Raw genomic sequence first — 20,679 nt, 5'->3', positions numbered from 1 at the left:
TGCGGGAGACCGCCGGCTTCCCCCCGCCCCCTCAACGTCATGGGAGTTTACTAGCTCCGCCCCTTCGCGTTGAGGCGGGCACGACTGCGCATGCGGGAGAACCCGGCCCCTCCCGCCATTACGTCACGGCCCGCTGAGCTAAGACGCGACTGCGCATGCGGGAGATCCCCGGGCACCTGGGCGGCACTTTGGCGCCGTCTGCGCCTGCGCGCGGCTGGGAGGGAGGGAGCCGGCGCATGCGCTGTTCGGCCGGCGGCGGGGCCCAGGGAGGTGAGCGGCTAAAATGGAAGATGAGGAAATCGCGGATAATTGGGAGGAAGCGGCCGACAGCGGGGTAAGCAGCGTGGGGCTGGCACGGCACGGCACGGGAGGCTAGGCCACGCCACGCCACGGGGAGACCGCGGCTCCAGCTTCCCCTCCCCCCCTCCCTCCCTCTGTGGAGGCGGTTAAACTACGGGGCGAGGGCCAGGAGTTGGGCAGGAGCGGCGTGTGTGTGTGTGCAACAGTTAAAAGGGTCGGGGCCATGAGTGTGGGGAGGCCCGGCCCAGCGGGCAGGCAGCGGCGTGGGGGAGGTAGAGGAGTGAGGGGAGGGGAGAGAGGAGTGAGGGGAGGGGAGTGAAGGGAGGGCGTGGGAGGGAAGGAGTAAAGCCCCAAGGCCTGGACACAGGCTCGCAGTCACCGCCTTCTCACTGGAGAGCGTGTGTGTGCTGCCAACGGGAGGGAGAAGAGTAAATGCCCCGAAACCAGCATCTGCAGTTCCTTCTTACACATAACCAGAAAAGGCATTGGAAGCGAGTGAAGCGGATTCCAGACCAATGGAGGTAATATGTAATATAATATAATGTAATGAGTGTAGCCGTAGGCGCGCACTTTGCCGGCAACTCCCAGCACTAGACGGACACTTTCCTGGGGTAAGGTGAGGGTAGTACAATAATTCACCCCAGTTAGTATAGCTAAAATAGAAAGCCAGGCATCTCGTATGTAAATAATGGTTTAAGTTCTGCTGTTTGGGTCAGGACAGCGGTGAGTTTGGGTGTTTAAATATTGTAAACTTTATGTAATTTAGCTGATAGCAAATCGACACCTATTGCTTGAGTTCTGAAACAAATTAGCCTTTTCCACATATTCAGTGTCATGTAATAACTTCAATTTGTTTTGTAGTACAGTGCCCTCTCGTATCTTGCTGTTGAAGTCTGTGCAATTATTCATGTCCAGAAGATATTTCAGCAGATCTTACTAATTCTCTCTAGAAGATTGAGAGGGGATCTTATAGAAACTTACAAAATTCTTAAGGGGTTGGACAGGCTAGATGCAGGAAGATTGTTCCCGATGTTAGGGAAGTCCAGGACAAGGGGTCACAGCTTAAGGATAAAGGGGAAATCCTTTAAAACCGAGATGAGAAGAACTTTTTTTCACGCAGAGAGTGGTGAATCTCTGGAACTCTCTGCCACAGAGGGTAGTTGAGGCCAGTTCATTGGCTATATTTAAGAGGGAGTTAGATGTGGCCCTTGTGGCTAAGGGGATCAGGGGGTATGGAGAGAAGGCAGGTACGGGATACTGGCTTGGATGATCAGCCATGATCATATTGAATGGCGGTGCAGGCTTGAAAGGCCGAATGGCCTACTCCTGCACCTAATTTCTATGTTTCTAATAGATAGATCAGCCATGATTGAATGGCGGAGTAGACTTGATGGGTCGAATGGCCTAATTCTGTTCCTATCATGTATGAACCAGTACCAGTGTACTTTCTAAATTGAAGAGCTTGAGTGAATGGCGAAGAGAAATGCGGCAGGATGTCACAAGTGTGGAAGTAAATGAAAAGGCTAGAAAATGAAATAGAATGAAGAGAATATATTGAGTATGGCAGTGTATGTTATAACGTCATATTCAAGAACCCTGGACATTTAAGAGAATTTTCACAGGTGAAATATTTTTACACCAGACCGTTTGGGGTGTGACAACTGGGATCACAGGTCCTTTCAATGGTGATCATAGCATCCATTTACATCGTTTGGCAGTGTGCGCTCCTCTTCATTGATACCCTGACATCTTGACAAAGTGACCAGCTTTAAAATGGATAAAACCTACTTTAGTTTTGTTTAAAGATACAGCGTGGAAACAGGCCCTTCAGCCCACTGGGTCGGCACCGACCGGCAATCCCGTTAACACGATCCTACATCTACTGGGGAAAATATTTACATTTGCTATGCCAATTAACCTACTTGATTAAAGGCATTATTGATATTACTCCATTTATGTTTGAATATCAATAACTATAGTGCAAGCTTTGTGGCCTCATGATTTCCTGCAGCACAATCCTACCGGTTGCAAGAAAAAAATGGACTGGTTAGCACGCAACATAAGCTTTTCACTGTACCTCGATACACGTGATCCTAAACTCAACATGATCTATTTTGCTTGTTTGTAAGACATTCAGCTTTATTCTTCTTTCTGTACATTGATTATTCTCATAAGAGCTCTGGAAGAGTTTGTCGTTGTATTCTCCAAGTTTTACAGAAACAATATCTGCAGAGGTTGAAGGCTGATTATAATATAAAACAACTTAGTGAAGTTGAAAATACTTTAAAATAAATGTGGCAGTTTAAAGTTTTGGGCATTTACACCTATACTTTATTTGTTCTATCCAGAGATGCTTGCAACTTTGGCACCGATTCAAACATTTTGTGACTACAGTATTGCCTTTTTATTATAGCACATCCTTTGATTTCTTCACAGACATTGAAAGGAGCATTGATCATAATAGTTTCCATAAAAATAGAACTGAAATGTCATTATAAAAAGAGAGAGAGAGCACCACTCCTTAGCCATTATTTTTATTTTATTATTTCTCGATGTGTAAAAGAATTGATGAGAGAGCAATATTTTATTACAGTTGCAAAACGATGCATTTTATAGAATTGGGTGACTTGAAATGACTCAGTGCAGTGACTGCTGTTGAACACATTTGATGGATAGTTTCCATGCAGTAAGATTCTGAAATGGCTATTGGATGAATAGCTAGTCGATTTATTCTGGTGGTGTTTGATAATCTAGTGATAATAGGTGTGGATATGGAGAGGATGTTTCCACGAGTGGAAAATTGTTCATCTCTCTCTGGCGAAAAAGTAAAACGGGGAAGGGGGCTCAATAGTGGCCTGGGGTGCAGACCATCAGCTGGGCAGGGGAAGGAGGGAGAAAGCAAGGACTATCTGAAATTGGAGGTCAGTGTTCATACCACTGGGGTGTAAACTGCCCAAGCAAAATATGAGGTGCTATTCATTCATTGAAAGTCACACACAGACACGCACTTGTGCATGCCCACTCCACCCCCTATCCCTACCTGTATCCATCTGTTTCTTAAGATAGGGGTACAAAATGCTGGAGTAAGTCAACCAGTTAGGCTGCATCTCTGGAGAACATGGATAGGTGATGTTTTGGCTCGGGACCTGAATCATCACCTATTCATGTTCTGCAGAGAGACTACTTGACCTGCTGATTTACTCCAGCATTTTGTCTTACCTTTAGTATAAACCAGCATCTGTTGTTCCTTGTATTTCCACCTAAAACTTGCTAGGCTTTGTCCTGCCCCTCCTTTCCCAACTCCCTTCCTCCACCACAATCAGTCTGAAGAAGAGTCCTGACCCAAAGCGTTACCTTTCCACGTTCTCCACAGATGCTGCCTGGCCCGCTGAGTTACTCCAGCATTTTGTCTTTTATTTGTAAACCACCATCTGTAGTTCCTGATTTGATCTTTTTGTTTTGTCATGTCTGGGAGCAGTGATTTAAGGGAACATTTACACCATCTGCAGAGTTGTTGATTGTGCAGCCCATGTGTGAGGGCTTGACTTCAACTGGAATGAAACACGGTGAGGATATCACAGCAAACTCCATTAGGATCTTTGATGTCCAGTTGGTGCTGTGTGAGGTTGAGAGAGAATTCTGCCAAAGATTTCCGGCACCAGTCCAGAAATCTGCAGTATTTAGCAATAACAGTAGCAAACATTCAATGGTTTTGTTGCTGCCTCCGATATCACTTTCATTTTCCGTTTTAAAATAAATCCAAAGCCCAAAGGCAGCCTGAAGACTGCAACGACCAGATTCAGGAATAGCTACCCCCCCCCCCCCCCCCCCCCCCCCCCCCCCCCCCCCCCGCTCCCGCCATCAGGCTATTAAACCTGGCTCGGACAAAACTCTGATTATTAATAACCCATTATCTGTTATTTGCACTTTATCAGTTTATTCATGTCTGTGTGTATATATTTATATAATGGTATATGGACACACTGATCTGTTTTGTAGTAAATGCCTACTATGTCCTGTGTGCTGAAGCAAAGCAAGAATTTCATTGTCCTATCAGGGACACATGACAATAAACTCACTTGAACACTTGAAATGGTTCTATCAAACTATTGCACAGAAGCCCACCTTTGGATGTAGGTGTGTCAATCTTGGTCACGACATAAGTGGTGGCAGTTTAAGTTAGCAGTCGCCTGTTCCTGTTCCCTTGGCTCTGTTTTCAGTTTGGTGTATTTGCTTGACTGCTTTGACATTTTTTAATATCCAGCAACTCCTTGCTTGACCGGCCATTTATGTCCATCTATTTGTGCCAGGTGTTCATTGCTCATTGTTTTATTGCGCACCTGTGTTCACCTCTCTCTTGCAGGAGATCGATCGACGGCTGGAAGCAAAGCTAAAGATCCAGCAGAAGGAAAAGTAAGGACTTTTTTTTTTAACTTGTTCATGATTATTTATTGGCTCCCCCTCCTGGTTTGACTAGTAATCGCCTGTCTGAATATAACTTTTGAAAGTACCTGTACCAGCTTCTTTCTGCCTCGATCATTTAGAAACATAGAAACATAGAAATTAGGTGCAGGAGTAGGCCATTCGGCCCTTCGAGCCTGCACCGCCATTTAATATGATCATGGCTGATCATCCAACTCAGTATCCCGTACCTGCCTTCTCTCCATACCCTCTGACCCCCTTGGCCACAAGGGCCACATCTAACTCCCTCTTAAATATAGCCAATGAACTGGCCTCAACTACCCTCTGTGGCAGAGAGTTCCAGAGATTCACCACTCTTCTTAGCTGCCATAGCACTTTTATTAGGTGGACAAAATTGCTGGAGAAACCCTGCGGGTGTGGCAGCATCTATGGAGCAAAGGAAATAGGCAACGTTTCGGTCCCGAAACGTTGCCTATTTCCTTCGCTCCATAGATGCTGCCACACCCGCTGGGTTTCTCCAGCAATTTTGTCTACCTTTGATTTTTCCAGCATCTGCAGTTCCTTCTTGAACGTAGCACTTATATTAGTTTAGTTTGGAGATACAGCGCTGAAACAGGCCCTCCAGCCCACCCAGTCCGAGCCCACCAGCGATCCCCGCATACAAACACAATCCTAAACGCATTCGTAACAATTTACAATTTTACCAAAGTCATTTAACCTACAAACCTCTCTCTACAACTTTGCAGCGTGGGAGGAAACTGAAAACTCCCCAGAGAAAACCCACGCAGGTCACGGGTGGAATGTACAAGCTCCGTACAGACAGAACCCTTGCTCGGGGTCGAACCCAGGTCTCTGGCATTATGGCAGCAACTCTACTGCTGCACTACATCTTTTCTTGAACAACAATCTATTCTGCTTTTTAAGACTTGTCAATCTATTCTGCTTTTTAAGACTTGTCTAACACCTTACATTTACCCAGGCACTAGCTAGTTCAAAGATGCTTTTAATCTCTGCTATGTCACTTGGAAACATAAAAAATAGGTGCAGGAATAGGCCATTAGGCCCTTCGAGCCATTCAATATGATCATGGCTGATCATCCAACTCGGTATCCTGTACCTGCCTTCTCTCCATACCCCCTGATCTCTTTAGCCACAAGGGCCACATCTAACTCCTTCTTAAATATAGCCAATGAACTGGCCTCAACTACTTTCTGTGGCAGAGAATTCCACAGATTCACCATGTGAAAAAAAATATTTCTCATCTCAGTTCTAAAAGATTTCCCCCTTATCCTTAAACTGTCACCCCTTGTTCTGGACTTCCCAACATCGGGAACGATCTTCTTGCAAAAAGCCTGTCCAACCCCTTAAGAACTTGGTTCTAATTTGTATTTTCTTAACTACTCTTCCTAATATTGTTTGCCTTTGCTGTTCACCAGTTTAAATCCTAATCTTTGGGTGTGAAACCCTGGTTCAGTTAGTGCCATTGTCATCTGCATGGGAAGGCTGTGTAGTTTTAAGTGCTTTTCTAGAGACTTGAACATCAATGTCTTGGCTGATATATCGCTGTGGCAATAAGGGGCTGCTGCTTTGTTGGCCATGCCATTTTGGGGAGCTGAGGTCCCCTGTCCTAAGTTGAACAGGAAAGAGAATTTCATAGCACCACTGGGTGCCAGGGGTTACGGGGGAGAAGGCAGGAGAATGGGGTTAGGAGGGAGAGTTAGATCAGCCATGATTGAATGGTGGAGTAGACTTGATGGGCCGAATGGCCTAATTCTGCTCCTATTACGTGGCCTTATAGACAACAGGTGCAGGAGTAGGCCACTTGGCCCTTCGAGTCAGCACCGCCGTTCAATGTGATCATGGCTGATCATCCCCAATCAGTACCCTGTTCCTGCCTTCTCCCAATATCCCCTGACTGCTATTTTTATGACCTTGCTCTAAAGAACAGAAGTGCTCTCCTTGGGGACCCCTCCAATGTTTAGTCTGAAGAAGGTTCTCGACCCGAAACGTCGCCTATTTCCTTTGCTCCATAGATGCCGCCTCACCCGCTGAGTTTCTCCAGCATTTTTATCTATCTCCAATGTTTATCTCTGTTTGGTTTTGTGATGTTAATTATTGGTGGTCATGACACTGTATTTTGTGCAAACTTGCTCCACTCAATCGGCATTCATGTTTCTTGCATTATAACTTGACTATTCAGAAATACTTTGTCTGTAAGCTGGCTAAATTAATGTTCAATTAGTGGCGCGTCACAGTGGTGTTTAGGATTATTCTCTGCATCATATCTTTGTGTCGCCGCACCTTGACTCTTCTTCCTCTGTGTGGGAAGAACTGAAAAGTTGGAGTTCCGTTGTGTGGTCACTGGAAACGTTCGTCAAGGTGATGGGATCGGGCTTAAGGGCAATGATTTTTGCTGTTGAAGTTTTTTTTTGAAGCTCAAATGAATGGTAGTCAAGATTTGGTGGTAAACCCCAGCTCTTGTTACCACAAGATGAAACGATAGGAAAATCTGATTCGGGTTCTTCAATTTAGATCCTCAGGGGAAATCCACTGGGTTTTTTCTGTCGTGATAGTCTGATGCAAGTGTCTTGGCCTGAAACGTCACCTATTCCTTTTCCCCAGAGGTGCTGTCTGACTCACTAAGCTACTCCAGCTTTTTGTGTCTATAGTCTGATGCAAGTTGGATATCAGCAAGTTCTGGTGGTTATCTGAATTGTGGTTTTTACGCATGTTCTTTCACTGATAAAGGTCTGCGGGCAGCGAGGGTTAATTAAATCCTTCACAAATATCTTCTTCTGTCACATCCATGTTGACATTGAGACGAGTTTCATTTGGCCCAGTTTGAGACAGTAACGCGTCCGACATGTTTATACTGCACGTTCTAAGATTTTATGCTTTGAAGATTTGCATAGACTGTGATTAAATTATTATTAACGCTGCATTGGTGTTAGTTGTTTTTGATGTGAAGAGTTTTGTGAAACTACGTCAGTGTACAAAAGAGTTCTTACACAATCTGGCCCAGCTTTTACAGCCTTTAACCCAAAACTGCTGTTCTTTCCTACACAGAAATATCTTTGTTGAAAATCAAGTGTGTAAGAAGGAACTGCAGATGCTGGTAAAAATCGAAGGTAGACACAAAATGCTGGAGTAACTCAGCGGTTTATTCCTATAACAAATATATTGGTAAATAAGGATACATTGGCACTGTGAATATATTACGAGGTAGACAAAAATGCTGGAGAAACTCAACGGGTGAGGCAGCATCTATGGAGCGAAGGAATGGGTGACGTTTCGGGTCGAGACCCTTCTTCAAACTGAAGAAGGTTTTTGTCTGCCTTCGATTGTTCCAGCATCTGCAGTTCCTTCTTAAACATATATTCCGAGGGTTCTGTTGATCCCTTGGGAACCAGAAATTAAAAGAGCATTGTGTTTGGCTGCTAGATCGTTCCTTGGTGGTATAAGTGCAAAGTCAGCTAGAATGAAAGATTTGCTGCTCGACGTGTGTTTGAGTAGTGACTGTGGGACATTCAGAGGGACTTCCAATTTAAATCAGGGTTGTAGATGGATGGGCTGGGGTCATTTTCTGTCTATAATCACAAAGTGAGTCACTGCAGTTCGGTTGGAGATAAAAATGTAATGGGTGTCAGTAACAGACTTGGATGAGTTTCAGAATCAGATAAACAGAGGCAGTGGTATAAATAGCAGCATTAAAATAAAATGGAAACAGACAGTTGTAAAGAAAGGTACACAAACATGCTGGAGAAACTCAGTGGGTGCAGCAGCATCTATGGAGCGAAGGAAATAGGTAACGTTTCGGGCCGAAACCCTTCTTCAGACTGATAGGGGGTGGCGGGGAGAAGGAAGGAAAAGGGAGGAGGAGCCCGAGGGCTGGGGGATGGGAGGAGACAGCTAAAGCGCTAAGGAAGGGGAGGAGACAGCAAGGGCTAACAAAATTGGGAGAATTCAATGTTCATGCCCCCGGATGCAGGCTCCCCAAGCGGAATATGAGGTGCTGTTCCGCCAATTTCCGGTGTTGCTCGCTCTGGCAATGGAGGGGACCCAGGACAGAGAGATCTGGGAATGGGAGGGGGAGTTGCTGAGCCACTGTAATGGCTGAATACGAGTTGTAAAGAAAGCCTGGGTAGACACACGATGCTGGAGAAACTCAGCGGGTCAAGCAGCATCTCTGGAGAGGGTTTGGGTGAAGCTGCGGGCCGAGACCCTTCTTCAGGCTCGAGAAAGCCTCCTTCTCTAAACCTCATCTTGGAGTTATTTGGTGTCACCATGCCGTTCTCTTTGATTTGTATTGAGGCAACAAAAACGAGAAAGGTGGACATAGAACAAGGCTGTTCTGAATCGATGCCTCAGCCTGCCTGATTCAGCAACTCCACCTTGTCTTTGTTACCTCAAAATGTCATTTATTTAGCCAGGGTAGACAAAATTGCTGGAGAAACTCAGCGGGTGAGGCAGCATCTATGGAGCGAAGGAAATAGGCGATGTTTCGGGTCGAGACCCTTCAAGAGTATTTTGATAATAAGGGCAGTGGTGGCAGCATTGACCGGTTCTTTGCGTGTTGCGTTTGCTTTGTTACCGCAGCATTTATTTCTAGATGTCATCAAGTTGGCAGGTTCTATTACACTTGATTCTTGATCAGCCATGGCTGCCGACGCCACCATGACTGCTTGAAGAAGGGTCTCGACCCGAAACGTCACCCATTCCTTCTTTCCAGAGATGCAGCCCGCCTATCCCGCTGAGTTATTCTTAAGGGGTTGGCCAGGCTAGATGCAAGAAGATTGTTCCCGATGTTGGGGATGTCCAGAACAAGGGGTCACAGTTTAATGATAAGGGGGAAGTCTTTTATGACCGAGATGAGGGAAAAAAAATTTCACACAGAGTGGTGAATCTGTGAAATTCTCTGCCACAGAAAGTAGTTGAGGCCGGTTCATTGGCTATATTTAAGAGGGAGTTAAATAGTGGCCCTTGTGGCTAAAGGGATCAGGGGGTATGGAGAGAGGGCAGGTACGGGATACTGAGTTGGATGATCAGCCATGATCACATTGAATGGCGGTGCAGGCTCGAAGGGCCGAATGGCCTACTCCTGTACCTATGTTCTATGTTTACGCCAGCATTGTGTGTGTGTGTGTGTGTGTGTGTGTCTATCTTCGGTGTAAACCAGCATCTCCAGTTCCTTCCTACGCCTGACTGCTTCCAGGCTGGATCTACAACATTCACCGCCACCACCAGCCCACACAGCTTCTTCGGATGATTCCAGGCTACGCCTGCAGCCGTCAACCCTTCCCTGCGTTCCGGCCGGCCGCCCGCTGGCCGTAACTATTGCCTCCGCCGACTCTCCTGGCGCACATGTCGCATTTCACGATGCGTTTGAACGGGGTAAATAAAACTGCATGCTTTTTGTTTTCATATTTAAACAGGAAACCGAAGCTGGCACCTAAAGTTCCCATCGTCATCCAGGACGACTTGCACCCGACGCCCTGCACCCCACAGATCCGCATCCTGAAGAGACCGACGAGTAACGGAGTGGTGAACACGCCGCTCTCTGCCACCAGGCCCCTGCCGCAGGTCAAGTCACTGGCTCAGAGAGAAGCTGAATATGCGGAGGCACGCAAGAGGATCCTCGGCAGTGCGAGCCCTGAAGAGGAGGATAAAGCCAACCCCGACAAGTAAACAGCAACCATTTAGAGCATCCCTTAGCCTGCCATTGTCAAACTCTGCACAGTTCAACCGCTAGTCGTATATCGTTGTTATATTGTCACTGGCAAACGCATAGTGAAAATCTTTTCTTGCAAACACTCTATAGTAAAGTATTGCCATGCCCACATCCCCGATTAGCAGGTGTACAGAAATAGCTTAATTTAAAGGTACAGCGCGGAAACAGGCCCTTTGGCCCACCAAGTCGGCGGGGAGAATATGCAAACTCCATACAGACAAGCACCCATAGTCAGGATCTAACCCGGGTCTCTGCCGCTGAGAGGCAGCAACTCTACCGCTGCGCCACCTCCTTCATCGTTGGGTGTAAATCATGAAACTGTCCCCCATGGAAGCACCATTACTACAACTCTTCATCACTACCTTCTCGGGGGCAATGAGGGATGGGAAATAAATACTGGTCCTGTCAAAATCATGAAAATTAATGTTTAAAAAAAAAAAAAAAAGTTATCAGTCTTTGCTCCATCCTCAATTATTGAACTGTGAAGATTTTGCCCAAATTCTGCGCTTTGTGTTTTTACTCTTAAAATTGAGAGTCTAATCTAGTTTTCTGAACCCTAGTTGTATCAGTGAACAAAAAATTAGTACCTCATTGAAACCTGCAGAATAATGAAAGGCATAGATACAGTGGATGTGGATAGAATATTTCCACTGGTGGGAGAGTCAAGGACCAATGTCACAGCCTCAGTATTAAAGGGCGCTCTTTTAGAAAAGAGGTGAGGAAGAACTTCTTTAGTCAGAGGGTAGTTAATCTGTGGAACTCATTGCCACTGAGGGCTGTGGAGGCCAAGTCAGTGGCTATTAAGGCAGAGATATTTAGACAAATTCTTGATTATAATAGGTGTCGAGGGTTATGGGGAGAAGGCAGGAAAATGGGATTGGGAGGCAGAGATCAGCCATGATTGAATGGCGGAGTGGACTCAATGGACCGAACGTCCTAATTCTACTGCTATAACTTGTGAAGAACAATATTAGCACTAACAACCCTAAAGTGTAAATCTTTGCTTTCCAGGCCAACCAGGATCACCCAGCTGGATGAGAACCGGCAGCAGAGCAGTATAATCCGCCAGCCCCTGGGTCCTGACGGCACACAAGGCTTCAAGCAACGCAGATAAAACGTGCGCCAGCGAGCCGCTTTGTAAAACGGAGCTCTCCATGACTGAGCGTGCAGTGTTGGACAGAGAGAACGGACTCAAGCAGAGGACCTGCTCTGCTCCTTACACTGTGATCCCCTTTGCTCCGCCCACTGTGACCTTTCTCCTCGTGCACTGTGATACCCCTGTCCCGCCCACTGTGGTTGGCACACTGCTGTGAGCTCTTCAACGAAACCATGAAGGGGAGGTTTCTTGCAATCAGACTGGCCAAGAATATATTGTGTGCCATTTCTAATCAGAAAATCTGCTCCAGCAATAATACTGTTTCAGAATGTTCAATAGTTTATCTTTTAATTTCAGAAAAGAATTTGACTATGTATTAGTGATGGGTGCTATGTTTTTTTTTTCGTACTACGCTTCAAAGAATTCTTTTGGTCTCTTCCCATCTGATCCATTAGTGCAGAATAGTTGCCCAAGGTTACATACCTTGCTAGGCGATTTATGTTTTTTTTTTTTAAAAACCACCATCAGAAATGCACCCATTTTAAAAGTTATTTATTGTAGGTCGTATATGAAATAAAATGTCTTCAAAACATCTAACTAGAGAAAACGGGACAGGAAGATGAAGTGGTCCACGAACGGATTGTGGACTGCCGGCTTGGGCTGTTTGGCACAGCGAACCAGGAGATGCACTAAGGGTCACGGCTTCTGTCGGTGACCTGGTTCCTGCCAGATACTTGTCCTCCCTTCAAGAGTAGGAGAGCACGTCCGTTATGTGACGGAAAACTGGTCGCAGGGTGAGGAGAGGGGGGGAGTGAGGAAAAGAGAGGAGCTCTAACAGAGGCCATGAATGTTACAATATCTCACGCCCGAGGGAGGTTAACTGATGCATCGAAATTCCAGCTGACCATCGGGTTTTAGTTTTGCATCGAAAACATATGCAATGGTGAGATTAAAATATGGCCCGCTGGAGTAGCACTTGAGGTGTCTAGTGCATTACGTTGTAGTCATGTGATCTTATTCCAACACTGCCTTATGCTCAAATTCACCAGCCATGCTTTATGTGTGTTGGTTTTTTGATACAACCTGCAGGATAGGTATAACTTGCAGTAGTAGAAAATCTTTTTCTTTTTAAAAAAGAGGATGTTATGGCACGGGCCATGCTGACGGTTAATGCCGCTCCTACCGCCGTTCAGCGGAGGGCAGTAACGTCAGCGGAAACTGGGCAGGTCTTCAGAGGTGCTCTGTCTGAAAACCTCCCTGGTTTTGTGTGGAGGAGGAAAGCGAGAGGGACAGAAATAAATGGAAACTTTATAAGAAGGGAAATGAGATGGCTCCAATTAAAATCAATGTTCCTCGGGGAAAGTTGGAAGGCTTTGAGGTCAATTAGTGGAACCTAAGGCTCTGGTACTTTGGCTCCGTTCTAGTGCTTGTGTGCAGTCTGCACCCTGCTGTAAGACACTAAGCAAGGCAAGGCGTTGCAGTTATGGCCCATCACTAGTACATACTCTTAATGGTTTTTTTTGTTTCCAAGGCGTTGCCTTTATTTTCTACGATTTGAGGAAAACTTTCTAGATCCATCTAACGTTAAAAGGGCACGTGTGTGTTTTTGTTTTCCGTTGTGGCTCGCACGCAAGCTGATGCAGCCACGTGTCTCGTGTTTGCGCGCACATGTGCGCACGTGTATGTATTTGTGTATATGTACATTCTGTGTATGTCTGCCTGCGAACAAAATCTGCTTTTGTGTGGGGGGGGGGGGGGGGGGGGGGGGGGAGGAGAATGCGGACGAGATGAATGAAGTCTGGTACATTTTTCAGCCAGTGCTTCGTGGGGGGGGGGGGGGGGGGGGAATGAGCTGTCTCGCTCCTAAACAGCTGCTAGCGTAGTAGCCAGCCTTGCAGCGTAACAACTATCAGTGTATTTGACTGGGGTGTCTAACTCGGCACAATTGATTTGGTCTGAGGTTGACTAGGCTTCAAATGCTACTAGTGGTCATAGTTTTAAAAACTGCAAGATTTTCAGTCCGTAGAAGTATTTTAAAGGACAATATTCAGTTATACCCGGGCAATTGTGTTAAATCCCAAACTAATATCTATATTTTTTCCTGCGTAGCTTCCTCTCAGGTTTTGGTTGTTGGTAAATCGATGAGATGTTTTCGCGCACACTGACGTGTCAGTGCACTGCCTTGTTCTAAACTCTGGTATTCCTGAAATTGGCCCAATTGAAATGATTGCCTGGGACTCTCTCCATTCTGTCAATGATTGTGTGGCTGAATCCCATCCCCCGCCCCCTCCCCTCCACACTGGTTCTGTGAGTCAACACACTATGTGGTGTGGTATACAAGCTAGAAAGGCTTGTATAATACGTCAGCTCTCTGCAACGGCCCAAGTGTACCTGCAGTGTAAGAAAGGACTGCAGATGCTGGTAAAATCGAAGGTCGACACAAAATGGTGGTGTAACTCAGCGGGTGAGGCAGCGTCTCTGGCGAGAACGGACGACGGGTGACGTTTCAGGTCGAGACCCCAAACGTCACCTGTTCCTTCTCTCCCTAGATGCTGCCTCACCCGCTGAGTTCCTCCAGCATTTTGTGTCTACCTTCAAGTGTAGGGCTGTTTTCTCCAATGGGTGTTGGGTTAAATAAAGGGGGCAAAGGGGTGGATTATCATCCTGCTGCTTTCGTTTCCCGCCACCACCTAGTCGGGTAAACCTGGTGTTCATGGTTCAGTATGCCAAGGGAATACAGAGAGAACCATTTCTAGAATGAGTAAATGCCCTTATGAAAGATGAAGGTGAGTACTGGGGGGGGGGGGGGGGGGGGGGGGGGGGGGGCAGCTGGGGAGTGGGGGGTGATTTGCATTCCTCCAAAGAGGTGGAAATTGTTTTGTTTTTAAAGTACGGGATCAGTTCAAGCAAGTAATATTTTTATAATTCTGACCAGGATATTTAATCAGGTGACTAGTGTTTTTAAAATCAAGCTTTGGCTTTGTTTCTTGCAGTGTTTGATCTCAAGGCCCAAGTGTTTGAAGGTAAACCAAAAAAACAGAAAGTGTACAGTGACGTGCGCGTATCCTAGATTACTTTGGAAAGCTGGCACGGGTGTGCAGGGCGGTGTGACAAATTGATGCGTGCAGGGTGTATTGTCTTTGTGGGGGGGTGGGGGGGGGCATTGTGGAGGAGAAGTGTGTTTGCAAACTGGTATTGCACGGGCAAAATAAAGTGACTGAAACTAGCTGTGAAAAGACTGGAAGATTGCATGTTCAGTTTGTCCGGGTTAGAGCAATCGCAAATGGACTTGAGCAACATTGCACGCGGCACACACCAGCAAAACCATCTGCAGATTGAATCTGATATCATAAACAAAAAATTGGGATGCAATCCTGAACAACAGTTAACATTATAATGGTCAACGGTCATCTTTGGCTCAGGAATAGGTCAGTGGGAGTGTGGTCGTAGCACAGATTAAACGATGGATTTGGGGAAAAAGATTGATATTAAAACTCCCATGTGATTTCTAGTGCAATATTACATGACAGGACTCGCAATGGTTCTTGTGCCAATGCATGGGGAAAGTCCTAAATTAACCCTTTAATAAATAGTGTTCGGGGCTGGCCCGCCTTGTCAAATTTGGTTCACATCTCAGATCCAGAAGTAAAATTCCACCTCTCCAATTGACTAAAACCTTGTCCACCTCGTCACTGTCCGGGACAGTGTTAGTGAAATGTGGCACACGCTATGTTTAGATTTGTTGGCACAAAACTCGTCCTTGCAGCCTGCGCCGTCCAGAATTCTCGGTTGAAATATGCACCAGAAAGGGTTTCTTGTTGAAGGTTAGGGAGCTGAACAAAACAGTACGCCCAAATGGCCAGTAAAATACTTGCGGGAGATAATGAGTAGGAAAATGATCAAGCGATCAAAGTCAGCACTACATTGTTAATGGGAGGGGGGGCGAGGGGGAGGGGAGACCAACTTGCAGTTAAACCCCCCTGCTCACATCGCTCACCTCAAAATCAAACATTGTCTCACTTCACAAGTGTAAAAGTAGCACATCTTGTGGGAGAGACAAGGTTGGCAAACAGATGGAGGTCGAGGGAGGGAGTTGAAAACCCACGCTTTAAGAGTTGTGCACCCTTTATTCATTCATTTTTAAGTTTTCATTCTTTTTTTCCAAGTGTATCTTACGCCGGGTAACATCGGTGTCTGAATAAGAAATTCTACCTTTGCGGTGTCCGATTACTGGGTTTTCTCAAGCTTTTGGAGATCAAATTTCTTTATTGAAACTTTTAAAACGTGATTTATTTACCAAGTTGATCTGGCCTCTCGCACAGCCAGATTATTTATATACCTGCATTATGCGTGATGTTGGCTTTACTCGAGCATCTTGCTAAAGGGATTATTTCCTAAAAGAAAAAAACACAAATTGTAAAGTCAGCAAAATAAGTGAAAATGGACCTAGCAAGTCGTTCATGTTGAGTATCATCATGTACGCCTGAATAATGTGACAACTGGTTTATGAAGAGTACGGTTAAAAGGAGGAAATTGCACAAAACAGAGTTGTTAATTCACATTATGTGAACAACTGTTAACTTGTTTCCCTTTCCACAAATATTGACTGATCTGATGATCTGATTTTTTATTTTATTTTTCCCCTTTTCCCCCCCCCCCCCCCCCCCCCCCCCCCCCCCCAACACATTTTCTGTTTAATCCACAGCATCCACCCACAGTTGCAATTGGGCTTTGACAAGTAAAATGAAATGCATGGGTGGAATTTGTAAGCTACTGGACACACTCTGGGATCTTCATAGTGACATAAAGGGGATTGTGTGCTGCAAATGCTTAGTGTTGAGGAATTTTGAGCTACAAGAAGACATGGCAAAATCTCTGTGGCAGGTACGCTATCTGTACTATATCCTGCAATCGGGTGGAATGTTTTCAAAAGGTGTAGGAACCTTTTGGTGACATTCATATTTTAAATACTCCCTTATCTCACCTTTGGTAATGAAGAATAAATCACATGTCTGTCATGACATTTGTAAGAATGTAACCTGGAGCTATGCTGGACAAATCTTAGTGATTCCTAATTTTGATTTAAGTTATATTAAAGTATCCACTTCTAATGTCACTTGTTGCCCACCCCCACCCCAACCACCACCTCTGCAATTGCCAATAAACATGGCATTGTTTGGATCACTAGGATAATGCAACTCTTGGAAAAGTGCATTTGGAAGAGTTATACTGCCGCATTTATTTGTCTTTTTTAATCACGGCAAAGAGTGCTGTAGCCTGGAATTTGAATAGAATTGCCCTGCGTAACATAGCTATAGGTCTCACAGTGCATGTTAGAATGGCTAGTGAGAATATCAAATCTGTCTATATTGAATGAACACAGGATGATTACTAAATCAGGATCTGGATTTGTTAGAATTGTCCACTTGTTATTTTACCAGCAGGTCAAGTAGAAGTTACCTTTGTTACACTGAATGTGATTTATGCTTCCAACTAGTAAGCCAGCACAAGTTCCTCTTGCATCCCACTGCAGTGTGTCAGTTATGTGTGGCCTTGTGTAAGATAAAGCAAGAAATGAGCCGAATGTCTCTTAAGATTCTGAAGCGCTATGTTCTGACCCTGGATCATGTTGTTTTATCTGAAGGATGAAAAGGCACTTGGATTTAGTCTGACAGATTAACGGGGAAAAACTTGCCAATCACGTAAACTTGGAATATCTTTGGAGGTGTTGCAGAAGATGCATGTATAGCTGTATAAACTTGACTGTAGGAGAGAGAGAGAGAGAGACAAAAGGAACAATGGAATGATAAAAAATTAGACTGATACAAGAGCCTGCCACCGATTCCTGTTGTTTTTTACATAAAACCCTGATGGGTTACAAAATGGCATGATTGTACACTTTCACGAGGTTCACACAATTGCTATTGTACCATCAAATATCGGGTTTTAGTTTTAAATTTCACATGGTCTAAACCAATCCCTGCCACACAATGGATTCCCTGGTGTAATGCTGCAGAGTTTCTTTAAAGCTGAGCGATTCGGCCAATGAAGTAGGTCAAACCAGAAGGGTTCAAAAGTGGTATCCTTGTTTCTAAACATATGATGGGTATTTTGAGAATATGCTGCTTTATTCCAGTTGATAGTTCCTTTCCTTGTCACTTAAGCAGAAAACATCGTCCTTTCTAAGTCATTCCCTTTTTTCTGTTTCTGAGAACAAGACTTGTCTTGGACTTGCCCTTCCTTACCTGGTTTACTTTACGTTGATTGTTGGTTCGGTTACCAACCCTAACCATGGTTGTGAATGTTGGCAAAACTCAGTATGTCTGCAGCTTTAAACTGCTCCCACGTGGCATTTATATGCAAAAGAAAAATGATATCTCTAAGCATGTTCTTTTCCTGAAGGTTTCAATGTCTCGGTAGGTACAGATGGATGTTATGCTATATGTCATGTTGATTGAGTGCTTCCCTGGTAAAGACTGTCCTGCTGGTATGTTGCAAATTATGAGACTTGTAGTTGAGTCTTCAGATCTTAGATCTCAAAATTTAAGATCTTCAGATTTCCCGAACAATCATAAACTGACAGTATACTTCTAATAGTTTAGACTAGACTAGACTAATTGGGCAGTACAATTTGGGTTCTTCAAGGGTCTCCATGAAGAAAAAGATTGACTATTATTTTGTATGGATGTGATTCACTGCTTTGGTTTGTGACTTTGTTTCAACCAAATCTGGATATCTAGGAACTCCAGAATCATAGGTTTGATCAATTATCATCTGGGGAAAAAAATATATGTTGAGTGGGGCAAGTAATCAGAAGGCCGTGGCACCATCGGATCGTGTTTCTGGGACAAACTGTTTAAGAAAGAACTGCAGGCGCTGGTTAAATCGAAGGTGGATGCAAAATGCTGGAGTAACTCAGCGGGTGAGGCAGCATCTATGGAGAGAAGGAATTGCCGACTTTTCAGGTCGCCATAGACGCTGCCTCACCCGCTGTCTTACTCCAGCATTTTGGGTCTATCTCTGGGACAAACTACCGCTTTTTAAGCTTGTAAAATTGGGGATTTTGGTGGTCTATCGGGTTGTTGCATGCAAGAACTTAGTAGACCACCAAATCTGTGACCTTTAAAGGGTCCAACCAAGTGCCATCTTGTGAGTGATGCATACAGCTGCAAGATGCCTGTCGCTAAATGGAATTAATTTGTGATCAGCATGTTGTTGTCGGGCAAGCTGTCTATCACTGTATTGTGTCATCATTCACTGACAATGTACACAATGTAACGTATGGGATTTGGTGTTCATGGCTGCTGTTTTTCAGTTGAATTTATTATAGTTGATTTGCAGGAAGGCTGGGAAAGATGTGCAAATACTGTTTAAATTGCCTGTAAAACATCTGTATCAAAAATAGATGCTTTTGCTACTGCTTTCCTTTTTTAAAAATTATATTTTATCCTGCGATGTCACCTGGACTCCTTTTTAAAGCAGCATTTTCTTACAGCATTCAGCAAAAGGAAAGTTCTGGTCTGTGATCGCCGAATATGATCTGTACAACTTCTGTTTATAACTGACTGGCAAAGTTAACTATATTTTGAGTAAAATTTTATAAGTTTAGTCTCAACAGTTTGGTCTTGTCTTTGGTGTCTTTTCCCCTGACTTGGTGATTTTCTGAAAGAAACTAGTGCCGTTTATTTGATTGCAGAGTATTTTTGTGACGAATAGGACAAGAGTAAAAATAAGGGAATGCAGCAACCTCTAGACTTTCAATGAAAGTCGTATTTACTCTTTTGATGAATTCTTCACTGCATCCATTTTAGCTCCAATTCTTATTGGGTCTGAGGAGAAGGGAGAAGTAGGATTTAATTATATTTTTCAAATAAACCACTTGTAAAGTTTCCTGTATAAGGTGTATGAAACGTTGACCTGTCTTTTAGGATGAAGGGATCAAATACAGATTTTCAAGTTTGCTCTGCCTTAAAAATGAGACTTAAAAGTAATGCACTAAAACTAATTAAAAATAACATTTTGGTTGATCACGGCCAATTGGAAAGCTAAAATGCACAACAATCTTTGGTTATGTCTCCTGTGATTAGAGAATAGGTGCAGGAGTAGGCCATTCGACCCTTCAAGCCAACACCGCCATTCAACGTGATCATGGCTGATCATCCCCAATCAGTACCCCGTTCCTGCCTCCTCCCCATATCCCCTGACTCCGCTATTTTTAAGAGCCCTATCTAGCTCCCTTGAAAGCATCCAGAGAACCTGCCTCCACCGCCGTCTGAGGCAGAGAATTCCACAGACTCACCACTCTCTGTGAGAAAGGTCAAAAGTTTAGTTTTACGTAATGGTGTCTGAGGGTATGGGGAGAAGGGATTAGAATGGGGTTGAGATGGTAAGATAGATCAGCCATGATTGAATAGTAGAGTAGACTTAATGGGCCGAACGGCCTAATTCTGCTCCCATCTGTTATGAATGCAAAGGAGAACATTTATTGAGAGCCATCTGATCTTTGAGACCCAGTATTAACTTACGGTAAGCAGAGAAAAACATACATCTATTGTAAAGCTTTCAAGCATTTACCATATGACCATAATTCAAGCCTGAGCTAATCAGGTTATCATACATTATTGCAAAGACACCATAATTCTGTAGACAACTATGTCCCATTTGCTGATACCGCTGAGATCAGCTTACCTGTTACAATATGTAGGAAGGAAATGCAGATGCTGGTTTATACCAAAGAAAGACACAAAATGCTGGAGTAACGTAACGGGTCGGGCAGCATCTGCATGAGACTTTGTGGTCTATGACTTGTGATAATGACTCATTATCCGCATGCCTCTTAACTGAGCGTTTAAAATACATTTTTGCACCCCGAGTCCCTGACCATAAACATTTTTATACAATGCTGTCTTGAGATACTAATTCTGCATAGTCTGTAAAAGGTAAATGCATGAATATGTATCCATAAGCTCCTATCTAAGTCTAAGAAAAGTGGGCCTTTGTTTTCAAGATAGTTGTAAAAGAAATCTGGAAAACCCCAACATTAGTCGGGGAAATAAACTTCGTAATTGAACCATTATCTGAAGCAATTTGACCAAAAGAAACCATACAGGTCTATTTTGAGCCTGAAGGGTCC

At 44.5% G+C, this 20,679-nt stretch overlaps 1 protein-coding gene across 3 annotated transcripts; it reads left to right on the top strand.

The window, feature by feature from the left end:
- Positions 1-75: 75 nt before the first annotated feature.
- On the top strand, positions 76-12,138 carry szrd1 (SUZ RNA binding domain containing 1). Of its 3 annotated transcripts, none has more exons than XM_055659123.1 (4): positions 76-270; positions 4,664-4,713; positions 10,155-10,403; positions 11,462-12,138. In XM_055659123.1, exons 1-4 carry the CDS (start codon positions 91-93, stop codon positions 11,562-11,564), a joined length of 582 nt encoding a protein of 193 aa, XP_055515098.1. In that variant the 5' UTR covers positions 76-90; the 3' UTR covers positions 11,565-12,138. The 3 variants fall into 3 exon arrangements, with proteins under 3 accessions (XP_055515098.1, XP_055515099.1, XP_055515100.1); XM_055659124.1 differs by having other exon boundaries at positions 190-334; XM_055659125.1 differs by lacking the exon at positions 76-270 and adding an exon at positions 695-821.
- Positions 12,139-20,679: the final 8,541 nt, after the last annotated feature.

This window comes from Leucoraja erinacea, chromosome 30 (genome assembly GCF_028641065.1).
Source record: "Leucoraja erinacea ecotype New England chromosome 30, Leri_hhj_1, whole genome shotgun sequence".
NCBI lineage: Eukaryota > Metazoa > Chordata > Chondrichthyes > Rajiformes > Rajidae > Leucoraja > Leucoraja erinaceus.
This window is presented reverse-complemented; position numbering and strand designations above follow the sequence as displayed.

Bases quoted from the DNA above. Each gene is read 5' to 3' on its own strand.
- szrd1 (XM_055659123.1), top strand. From the start codon at position 91: ATGCGGGAGAACCCGGCCCCTCCCGCCATTACGTCACGGCCCGCTGAG. The intron at 271-4,663 runs GTGAGCGGCTAA...TCTCTCTTGCAG, and splicing joins CGGCGGCGGGGCCCAGGGAG to GAGATCGATCGACGGCTGGA. The intron at 10,404-11,461 runs GTAAACAGCAAC...TTTGCTTTCCAG, and splicing joins GATAAAGCCAACCCCGACAA to GCCAACCAGGATCACCCAGC.